The sequence below is a fragment of the Mustela lutreola genome, chromosome 10 (assembly GCF_030435805.1).
Source record: "Mustela lutreola isolate mMusLut2 chromosome 10, mMusLut2.pri, whole genome shotgun sequence".
Lineage (NCBI taxonomy): Eukaryota > Metazoa > Chordata > Mammalia > Carnivora > Mustelidae > Mustela > Mustela lutreola.
The window spans coordinates 45,390,780-45,402,866 of NC_081299.1; the positions used below are offsets into that span (position 1 = coordinate 45,390,780).

At 39.3% G+C, this 12,087-nt stretch overlaps 1 protein-coding gene across 3 annotated transcripts in view; it reads left to right on the top strand.

Annotated features, from left to right (window-relative positions):
- Positions 1–727: 727 nt before the first annotated feature.
- PRKAA2 (protein kinase AMP-activated catalytic subunit alpha 2) overlaps positions 728–12,087 on the top strand; it is a 72,729-nt gene continuing 61,369 nt past the window's right edge. For 2 of the 3 annotated variants that reach the window (XM_059135255.1, XM_059135258.1), the window contains exon 1: positions 728–912. In XM_059135255.1, the coding sequence (XP_058991238.1) occupies positions 819–912 (94 nt within the window). In that variant the 5' untranslated portion in view covers positions 728–818. Of the gene's footprint in view, positions 913–5,073; positions 5,267–12,087 lie in introns of those variants that run through there. The other variant, XM_059135256.1, reaches the window with a different exon arrangement.

The following is a 12,087-nucleotide window of genomic DNA, read 5'->3' on the forward strand; positions in this document are numbered from 1 at the left end:
TATTTCTACACTTTCTACAAGCGTGTGCTAAATTACAATTGAGCACATTTCGTGACTGTACTTTATTGCAGAACTTAGCGCAAATTAGAATGGAGAGCTGGGGGCGGGGGGGGGGGGAGGCTCGCGCATCCACACGACGGGAGAACCGAGAATTCTACGTGGAGGAGAACGGGGGAGAGCACAGGGTCGTGTCCTCCCTGTGCCACGGACCTGCAGCAGAAATACCCCGCCCGTGACTCAAGAAACTTCCTCGCCGCGCTTCCCAGGCTGACCTCGGTTCCGGGCCCTTCCCCACCGCCGCCTGCCCCTGATTTCCCCGTACACCCACATTTTAGTCTTTACGTCCCTCTCTCCTCCGGCGGCAGGCCCGTTTCTCTTCACATTCCACTCCCACCTCGCCGCACGCCGAAATTCCGGCCCTCTCGGCGCCCACGTCCGCTCCGCTCCGTTTCTCACAGCTGGCCCCGAAGCCCACCCCGCGCTCGGCGACCCCGCAGGTGGAGGGGCGGTCCCTTTGCCGCCCCTCCCCCGCACACCTGGTGGCCCCCGGCGCTCCTCGTCCCCTCCGCCGCCCCGCCCGGCCCACAGCCGCCGAGGCCGCCACTCGCGCCCGGACGCCCCCACGCCGCCGCCCGCGCGCTGAGTCTGCCTCGCGCCCCTCGGCGTCTCGGGCCTCCCCCGCCTGCCCCCCCTCCCCCGCGAGCCCGCTGCACTGTGGGTAGGCGGCGGCCGCACTGAAGAGCCCGCGGCGGCAGCGGCGGCCGCACTCGCACTCGCACTGAGGAGCCCGCGGCGGAGCGAGGCTGCGCGCGCCGAACATGGCTGAGAAGCAGAAGCACGACGGGCGCGTGAAGATCGGACACTACGTGCTGGGCGACACGCTGGGCGTCGGCACCTTCGGCAAAGTGAAGAGTTGAGTACGCGCCCGAGGCCGCCGCGCGGGGCTGTCTGCTCGCGGGAGGCCGGGCCGAGCGGCGGGAGCCCGGCTCCCAGGGCCGCGGGCGGGCACGGGCCTGGCGGCAGGTGGAGCGGGCCCGGGAGCCCCGCGAGGGCGGCGGGGCGGGGAAGGGCGGCGGCGGGGACGACGGGAGTCCCGGGGTCTGCGGGGCGCTCGCGGACCTGAGAGCCCGGGAGCGTGAAGCCGGAGGTCCGGCTGTTGGGCAGAGCGCCTTCCCGCTGAGACGGTGTGGGCAGCGCCGGGGTAGTACCCGCCGCTCGTGACTGAGTCTCCAGCGCGCCAGGCGCCCCGCTGGGTGCTTCGCGTGGGATCTCATTTAATCCCCACAGCCGCTCCGTGCAGGTGTTGTCCTCACCTTGACGGTGAGAAAACGCGGACCCCTAGAGGCTTGGGAATGTACCCAAGGTCACGCAGAAATGGGCAGAACCAGGATGAAGTGTAAAATGTCTTCCAGTTCTGGCCAGGCCGGGGACGGCTCTGCCGTCCGACTCGTTCGTGCTCCAGCACTCCGGCGGGGTTGCTGGAGCCGACGCTTTGGGGCAGGTTCCGGGGGCCTGCAGGTGGGGGCGTGGACGCAGGAAGGCCCCTGTATGGGCTCAGGCCTTGACAAGAGCTGTGGGTCTGAAGGGGGCTTGGCCTGTGGAAGGAAGCCTAGGAAGCCTTCTGGGATGGGGAGAGGTTCCTTGGGGTTGGACCTGGGAGCGTTCGGGACTGAGGCCGCCAGAACTGCTAAGACATACTTTGCTGAGGTCTCGGTGATGGGATCCCATTTTGGGTGTAGAAAAACAGGCTTGTTTAAAAAAAAAAAATTTTTTTTTTTTTAACTTGTTACTAGTTAAGTATTGAACTTTTCCCCTTTTGGCTGTTTATGAGTCACATGGGATTTAATTAATTGGCCCTGTCTTCTGAACTAGAGCCAGCTTATTAATATTTTACGTTTGATTGTTGTAAATTCAGAATTATAAGTCAAACGTTAGCTCCCCCCCCCCTTTTTTTTTTCTTTTTGTTGTAAAGATGTTGGGTAGGCATTCTGGAGATTTTACTCTCAGGCCTCTATTTCCTTTTAAAACTCGTATTTTAGCCTCAAGCCTTGCATGCTGAATAGGTAGAAGGGATTCATTCATTTCTATGGCAGAGATCAGCTTCTATTTACTTCCACATAGCTGACGCTCTTCTATTTGGAAAACCCTTATTGAGCACCTACATTGTGCTAGACGCTGTTTTAGGCAGTGGGTATACAGTAAGGAACATAAACCACATTAAAATCTCTCCTTCTGTGGAGCGCGTATTCCAGTAGGGGAACACAAAAAAATAATCAGAATATGTATGTGAGATATGTAGTATGTTTAGTGCTACTGAGAAAAATGAGTGGGGGAAGGGAGAATGAGTTTTGTGAGTTAACCATTTTCAGTAAAGTGGTCAGGCAAAGTCTCACAGTCAAGGTGGTATTTGTGTAAAGACCTGAAAAGCTGGAGCGCCTGGATGGCTCAGCCATTAAGTGTCTGCCTTTGACTCTGGTCATGATCCCAGGGTCCTGGGATTGAGCCCTGCACGTGTCCCTGCTTAGCAGAAAGCCGGCTTCTCCTTCTCCCACTACCCCTGCTTGTGTTCCCTCTCTCGCAGTGTCTCTTTCTGTCAAATAAATAAAATCTTAAAAAAAAATGAAAATAAAAACTTAAAAAAAACCCTGCTAAGTTTATTAAAGTCTTTGAAGTCCTATGTGGGCGATAAAGTCCTGGGGTATTTATAAAAGACTTCATAAATTGAGTGGATAGCTAAGAGAATCTGTTCAGAATGAATATAGGAAGATCCAGGCATTATGCCTGGAAGGTTACCTGTCATTAAATATCATTACTGAGGACTACTGTGTTACCATATTATACAGATACTTAAGCAAACTGTGCCTTTGCCATCTGGGTATGTACACTCTCAAAATTACATAATTTTGCCTACATCCTTTCAAACGGTGTTAGAATGTTTGTCTTTTTGAATTCTTTTACTGTACTCTGTATGTAGACTAAAACACCCATCAGATCAATTGGCCCATTGTCAAAGGCCGATGTAAATCTCTTTTGCATATATTCTTGTGCGGCGTCCAGGCATTGGCTTCTTAAAATATAAACCAATGGAAGGCACATTGGTTTATGAGAAATCTTTTTCCTGGAGGACCCAGTCTAGCGAGCAACCAGTCAGAAGGGTGTTTTTAACACTATGTTAGAGCCCCTCTAATTTATGCTATGATTTCCTACCAAGATTGGAATTAGTACCATTGTTCAATAAAAATGATGGAAGTTGCTACATTTCAGTTATTTAATTTTTCAGGGGACAAGAAATAAAAGAACATGTATTTTTAAAAATAAAAGTACACCTTTATTGAGGTATATTTTACATATTTTTCACCCATTCCAAATGTACAATTCAGTGATTTTTTTGGTAACTTTACTAAATGATGCAACCGTCACCGTAGATGGAACAAACATCAATTTTGAAACAGTTTTATTGCCACAGTAAAGATCCTTCATGCTATAGTTCATCTTTGTTCCTACCAGCAGCTTCAGGAAACCCTTAATCTGTTTTCTGTGTGTATAAACTTGTTTTCTCTGGACACTTCTGATAAATGGAATCATTCAATATGGAGTCTTTCATATTTCCTTTAACAGTGTTTTTAGGTTTATGGATGAGATTGCATGTGTCAAGAGTTTCTTCCTTTTTATTGCTGAATGATATTCCATTGTGTGGATATGCCACCTGTGTCTATACCTTCACCAGTTGTTTTCACTTATGGGCTGTTATAAATAATGCTGCCACTACTAATTGCATGCAAGTCTTTGGGCACATGTTTTTATGTATCTTGGTTAGATACCTAGGAGAAGAATGGCTGGGTCATATCGTAGTTTCCTGTTTAGCTTTTCGAGAAACTGCAAACTATTTTCAAGAATGGTCCTACCATTTTACAATTCTACCAACAGTGAATGAGGGGTCTCCTTTCTCCACATCCTCACCAACATTTGTTGGTGAGGCATTCTAATGGGTGTGAAATTATGTCCCATGAGGCTTTAATTTCATTTCCCTAATGAGTAATGATATTGAACATCTTCAGGTACTTATTAGCCATTCATATATCTTATTGGGTGAGATGTCTGTTCCTATCTTTTGCTTATCTCATGAGAAGAATTATAAAAATTTGTTGTAAATTCTGGATTCGAGTCCCTTATTAGATGCAATTTGTAAATATTTTCTACTAATCTGACTTTTCATTTTCTTAATGGTGTCTTTTGAAGTATAAAAGTTTTGAATTTTCATAAGGTCCAATTTATTGATTTTTTTTCTTTTTATGGACCTTGCTTTTGGTGTTACAGCCCAGAAATCTTTGCTTTAGGTTTCAAGGATTTTCTCTTAAGTTGTCTTCTAAAAGTCTTCTCATTTTTATTGTTTCAGCCCTTACATTTAAGTATATGACCCATTTTGAGTTGATTTTTGAGTATGGTATAAGATGAGGTTCTAAGATCAGCTTTTTGAATGACTATCCAGTTGTCCCAGCATAGTATGTGTTGAAATGTATGTATTGAAAACACTTGCACTTTTAATTATTACATAGATTTAGACTTTGTAAAGTTAGTTTTTACTAAAAAATGTAATAGGTGATTTAGTTGTTTTATATATATATATATTTCATTTATTTGTCAGCGCACGAGAATGCACGAGCAAGGGGGAGCTGCAGACAGAGGGAGAAACAGGCTCCCTGTTCAGCAAGGAGCCTGATGTAGGACTCTATCCCAGGACCCTGGGATCATGACCTGAGCCAAAGGCAGACACTTAACCAACTAAGCCACCCAGACATCCCATAGATAATTTAGTTTTATATGGCTGTAAAAACATGGAGATGGGGGAATGAATAGGCTTTTTTTTTTTTTTTTTTGCCTTTTCTCTTAACTGTTAGGCTAATTGTAGATTTTGAAAAAATTAACTTCCCTTGTAGATGTACCAGTTTATAGACTGAAGTTAGGTACAATAAGTGAAAATTCAGAGTGGCATAATTTTCATTTGATTGCACTCATTTCAAGTAATTTTTATTCTTTTTAAAGATTTTATTTATTTATTTGACACAGAGGGAGAGAGAGAGCGAAAGAGAGAGAGAACGAGCCGGGAACAGTAGCAGAGGGAGAAGGAGAAGCAGGCTCCCCACTGATCAAGGAATCAGATACCAGGACTTGATCCCAGGACCCAGAAAGATCATGACTTTCATGACCAAAAGCAGCCACTTAATCAACCGAGCCACCCAGGTGCCCCTCCAGTTATTTTTTAAAAGTATGTAGAAATCATATGTAAAAAATATGTAGAAATCCTCTATTTGGTGTTAAATAATGGAAGGCTTATTTTAAATGTTCTAAACTGATTTTCTTCATTGTTCTGTTATTCTGTTAGATTTCCAGAGGAGTGCTATCAAAACAAATTATGGGGGCTGCTAGGATTTAAAAGTAATGCTTTTTCTTACTTAAATTTTTTCTCCACATTGATTTAGGTCATACTCTTTTCAGGACAGGGTAGAACTGCTATTTATGAGCTCTTGTAATTAGACTTGTTCAGTTCTTACCTAAATAGTAAAGGTGATAGAAATGCTGGAAGAATAGATTTGTTCCTTGTGTTATGAAAAGACTGGTTCAAGAAAAAATACACGTAATATAATGCTAATTATTTATTTAAAAAGAAGCCTACTTTTTCAAGGTGAGTACTGATAGATTTGCTTTATGAAATATTTATTCTTCATCAGAATTGTACACCAAGAGATACTTTGCAATCACACTAGCCTCTTTCTAGCCAGTAAAGTCTCATCAAGGAATTACCTTCTCTGTTTTTCAGAGTTACTTGAATGACCCACAGAATTGGCTTTCAATAAATCAAGTATTTATTTTACTAATTCCTCACTTATTTTTGAGATATAATAAGAAAGATAAACTGATGGAATTTTTATTACATTTTTTTTAAAAAAACAAGCTGTTTTACCTTCTTTGAAATGTAAATACCAAGTTCTAAATGATAAATTGAAAATTTGACAAATATCTGGTCAGTTGGTGGATCTGAATGTTGTATATTGGTAGTGGGACCTGAATGTGGCATATTGGGCCCTTGTTATGATTGTTTTTTGATTCCATGTAGTGTCATAGCCCTGAACAGACATTTAACCTCCCTGGGGCTTGTTTTCTTTTTCTCCTGAAGGAGAGCACTAGAACAAATAATATATTAGGGCCTTTATCATTAAACTGATTTTAAAAAAGATTTAATTCCCCCAAATGGATATTTTTAATTTTTCCTTCTAGATTTTTTTAAAGATAAATTGCCATACAGGTGAGTGGCAGTATTGTGGAGATAACTATGTACATGGCTCTTGTGAGTCAGTTCTGTACCATGTGTTAAGTGTTAAGAAATGTTTGCTGTGTTTAGAAATGCCTTCAGTTCTGATGGAAACATTGAGACAGAGCTCTAATAATCTGCCATTGTGTTTTGCATGTGTGCATTGAAGAAAGTTCTAAATGACTAACTTATTTTTGTTGTTACGTAATACTTAATTATTAGTTTTTTATTAAAATCTGCTAGTCCTTTTTGGATAAGTCATGTAATCCCCCCCATCTGAAAAATGAATAAGAGTGAAAGGGAAATAATAATGAATATTCAAAAATCTTTTAAAAAATGAATATTCATTTAAGTTATTAGCTGAATTGATTTTACTTTTAAAATTATGCAAATTCTAAATGAGTGTTAAATAGTAGTTCCGAGTAGTAAAGTTCTATTTCTTCTCAACTATTAGAAGGTTAGTGTTGAATCAAAATCAGTTCAGTGATTCTCTCAAAAATTAGGTGAATATTCACTTATCTTGTCATCCATGTTAGTTTTCCTTAAAATATTTGGTAGTATTTGTCATGGTGACACTGCCCTCATTTATTTTTCTGAGATTCCTGTAGTTTCCTTGATGACAGGGAAAGTATTTTGTAGAGAAAGTAGTTAATTTAAATCAAGATGATAATTTAATTTGACTTATAGAAGATCTAATCACAAATCAAAAGGCTCTTAATAAAGCCTTTTTTTTTTTTTTTGCTGACTTAAATATCATTAATATGATTTCAACATAGGTAATTTGGTCCTTAATTTCTGAATGGATTTTGTTCATTTTGTGTAATCAATTCACTGACTCTGAAAAGATATTTTCCCATAAGAAACAATGTTATAAATGGGGGATAAGTTCAGGGTAAGTCCACAGAGACAACATTGTATATAGTACAAAGAACAATGGATTTGGAAGACCTGATGTGGAACTTCTGCTATGTTGTAAACCAGCTGTGTGGCCTTAAACTAGACTTGATCTGTAAAAAAGAAAATAATAACATATGTTCTCTTACACTGTTGTGAGAAGAACATGAAAAAATGTAGGTGAAAAGATACTCATAAATACTTAACTCTTATGTAATCTTATGTAATTATGTACTTACTGTGTACTTAAACTCACAATTAGCTGAATTCTGAGAATAACCTGTGATCTGGTTTTGAGACCAAAATTTATTTAATGAAGGGTAGGAAGAGTTTACTATCTTATGCTTTTTGTTTTTCTCTGGTCTCCTTTTATAATTCATCCTGATATGGTCAGAAAACTCTCAGTCTCTAGATGCTGCTCACTGTCACCCTCTCCCATACACTGCTCCCAATGCATGTGTGTGAACATGTAATTTCTATTCTAGATCCTATGCTAGCAATCACAGATCTCCTGAAAGGAAGAAGCAAAAGTTAGAAGGAAGAGAATGTGAGCAGCAGCAGGCAGTTTTTATTTATGGGTCATTTTCAGTGCCCTGTCTACTTAGAGAAGAAGCACAGTTATACAGTTCATTTTTTTTTAACTAGAGAAAATGTACTTTGAGCTAAAGATGTCTTCCTAATAAACTTCTCTTAATATATCTACATAAGTTAGGATTTTTGAAGTTTGATCATATATCTCAATTACCTTAGTTTTTTGGACTTTGATCCATTTCCAGTGCTGACACAGTGCTGCTTTATCTAGGTGTGTTTCTTTTTGCTGTTGTCTTTGCTGTTGTTGTTTGGTTTTGATTTTGGTAAAAATATGCCAAAATATTCACTTATCTTGTCATCCATGTCAGTTTTCCTTAAAGTATTGGTAGTATTTGTAATGGTGACACTGCCCCATTTATTCTTCCAAGATTCCTGTAGTTTCCTTGATGATAGGGAAAATATTTTGTAGATAAAGTAGTTAATTTTTTTAAGTCAAGGTGATAATTTAATTTGACCTGGCAGAAGATCTAATCTCAAATCCTTTAAGAGGTAATGAGTAAGTGGGTGGCACAAGACTCCTAAAATATTGAATATGTTATAAATAGAGCAAATCTACCTGGTATGTCTTAGATACAAATACAAGAGCACCTTGAATCAGGTTGATTTTATGGATTTTATTAAATGACTGAACTGCATATATAAAGCAGTGTGTTTATTTTGAAATGTAGTGAACCATTTATTTTTAGTATAGTGTATGAAGGAAAGAATTTCAGGCAGCTCTTATCTCTGCTAATAATAGAAATGTTTTCACCCCTTCAAGGGGACAGTATTCTTGCTTAAGTGCTGTCTTATGTTTAACCATGTTTGCCTTGCCTCTGATAAATTTCACCATATTTCTTTAACTGGTGGCTTTGTTTTTAGAATGGTAATAATCCTTTTAATTCTGCCCTTAGATTTGCTTTTAAACAACCTTTTATATGGTTAAAGAAATTATCAAATCATGCAATAAACATGTCTCATTGTGAATGCCAATGTATTGACTTATGAAAATGCTTTTTTCAGAGTTTTTTCTTCATATTATTCATATAATTTTATGTAGTATTAAAAACACGACTCATGTGCTCTCTTTTAACATCACTCAATTCCTACATTTCAAATTAGTAACAAGGTAATTATCTAGCTGTCATAATTGAAAATCTGGAATTAAAAATTTTAAATATACTATAATTTTTTTCCAAATTCTTACTTTGCTTGATACATACCATAAATATTAGTTAACTTCACTTTCTTCTTAAATATGTTTGAGTATGACTTGGCAGTATAAATTATTCCATAATTCACTTCTTCCAGACTTAGTTAATGAGATAATAAAATTAAAATATATTTAACATTTACTGTGTTTAGTCATGTTGGATTTAAAGCAAAATATTTTTACCAGAGTTAAAAATGTGGCAGTGATACTACTATAGGTGATTTACTAATTTAAAACAATGTGGGAAGTAATCATTGAGAATTTACCTAACTCAGTCTTGTCTCACATTTGAATTTGAAGCCAAATATATGATAAATCTACCTTTTACTCAGATTTACACCAGGCTGTCCTTAGTGCTTTACTAATTCACAGTTAGATGACATGACAGGTATACTGTATGCTGTAAACTTGATTTCAGCAAGAATTTGACTTTATGTTTTACAGTAGCTTTGTGGATAAGATGAAGAAATGTGCTCTTTGTGGCTTATTGCTGCTGAATAACTATTCCCAAGGAAAGTAGGTGTCATCCTAAAGGGAAATCTTGGACATTTACTTTAATAATGATAGTAATATTTCTTATTGGGGATGGTACAAAGCTAGATGAGGTAATTAATAGACAAATTACAGAAGCAGAATTTAAATTTATATTGACTCTTGGATTGCTAGGCAAAATCCAAGAAGTTGAAATTTAATAAGGACAGGTGTCAAATCTAGCACTTAAGTTAAAAACAAAAATCAGGCACATAAAAGTAGAACAGTTGATAGTAGTTCCTGAGATGCTGGGGTTTTAACTTACCACAAGCTTAGGAAGTATATGTTTTAAATGCTTCAAATGTAAAAATTGTTATTGGAGTGGAAATAGATGTATATTAATTGGTAGTTTTAGAGGGATCATAGTTCTTGCTGTAGTTTGGATTAAGCTTAAGTTTGAATATTGAGTTCATTTCTTGATGCTACAATTTGAAAAACTTGGCCAATTATATTTCATTGAGAGAATGACCAATAAGGCGAGCCCCAAAAGAATGCTGTATGAGATAGTGTAAAGCAAACATTTTTTGTACTATTAGAACATGTATTTTTAAGTGTAATAGCAGTTTTTGAATAGCTAACGTACCATCATCTAAGAAAAGGAGTCACCATATTCAGTGATGTTTTGAAGGATACAGCTGTGACTATTGGGTAAATATTTTAGGGGGGCAAATTATCCAGAATAATGAGGATTTGTCTGTCAAGGAACTTGTTTAAGAATGGTACCACTGGGGCACCTGGGTGGCTCAGTTGGTCTGCCTTCGGCTCAGGTCATGATCCCAGGGTCCTGGGATTGAGTCTTACATTGGCCTTTCTGCTCAGCAGGGAGTCTGCCTCTCCCTCTTCCTTTGTATCCCCCCCCCCTCTGTCTCTCAAATAAATAAATAAAATCTTAAAAAAAAAAAAAAAAGGCGCCTGGGTGGCTCAGTTGGTTAAGCAACTGCCTTCAGTTCAGGTCATGATCTTGGAGCCTCGGGATCGAGTCCCATATTGGGCTCTCTGATTAGTGGGAAGTCTGTTCTCCCTCTGACCTCTCCACTCTCACAATCTCTCTCTCAAATAAATAAATAAAATTAAAAAAAAAAGATGTAAGATTTCTGTCATTGACATATTTACTTATATTCTAGATGGTCATCAAGATTCTTACTACAAAATTTCAATTTTTATTTATTTATTTATATACTTTTTGAATTTCAGTTTTTAAAAAAAGATTTATTTATTTGAGGGAGAGAGAGAGTGCATGCACTTGAACATGACTGGGTGGGGAGGGCAGGTGCAGAGGGATAAGAAGACTTTCTACTGAGCAGGAAGCCTGATGTGGGGCTTGATCCCAGGACCTGGAGATCATGCTCTGAGCTAAAGGTAGGTGCCTAACTGACTGAAACACCCTGGTTCCCCACAAAATTCCAGTTTTGAGTGGAAGGTTGGCATACATAATTTATAAAGTCTTTTTAAACTTTAATATTCTAATATTGCAAAAATAGTTTTTCTGATGTGATTAATTTCCACACCTGTTATGACTTCAGACTTGTGTTAAATCAACCTTGTAGTCAAGAACAATTAAAAAAAATGATAAAACCTAGAGGGGCACCTGGATGTCTCAGTGGGTTAAAGCCTCTGCCTTCAGCTCAGGTCATGATCCCAGGATCCTGGGTTCAAGCCCTGCATCAGTCTCTCAGCTGGGCAGGGAGCCTACTTCCTCCTCTCTCTTTCTGCCTGCCTCTCTGCCTTCTTGTGATCTCTTGTCTGTCAAATGAATAAATAAAATCTTTTAAAAAAATTATAAAACCTGGATAATGTAAAAATCTGTTTGAAGTCAGCCAGGACTTGGGTGGTCAACATCTTCCCAGTGAGAAGAAAAATGCACTAGAGCAGGTCTGCTTTTTGTTTGGCTTTTCTGTTTGAGCCATTTGCTAATTTGTAATTATGATACACATAAGAAGCCAAACAGCAGTTGCTGAAAGGCAAAGGAGATAAGCAGAAGTTGAGTCTTGGAGAGAAAGCTGTTGGAGTTCACAACTAATTAAGGATGAGAGCCACTGGTAAACAGTTGGGTTTCTGGTTGCAGCCCTCTGAGGACTGAAATTCTTTTTAGAATCAGGTTAATTACACACTTATTAAGATGATACGCCTCCTATTTTTATTCTTTGGAGGAAGATCATACCAGCTGGAGCTTCTAAAGCTTTTTCATGTACAATGTTGAACATTCCAGGAGATACTAAGATAATAGGAATAGACTCATGGGTGAATCAGATGTTAAAATTACTAGACATGCACTTTGTGCACTTTAACTGGATTATTGTGTTGAAGATGGAGAGTTTTAGCAGAGATATGGAATCTCTAAAAATAAATAAATAAAGGAATTTTGTGACTGGAACATATAATAATTGAGTTAGGACTCCATGGATGCTTTAACAGCAGATTAGATTCTGTCGAAGAGAGAATTGGTGAACAAGAATATAGGTCAGAAGAAATATCCAGACTGAAACAAAGGGAGGCAAAACGATAGAAAGTATAAGAAAAACAGTGTAAAGTCTACCTTTACAGAAAAACAGTCTAAAATCACCTGTAG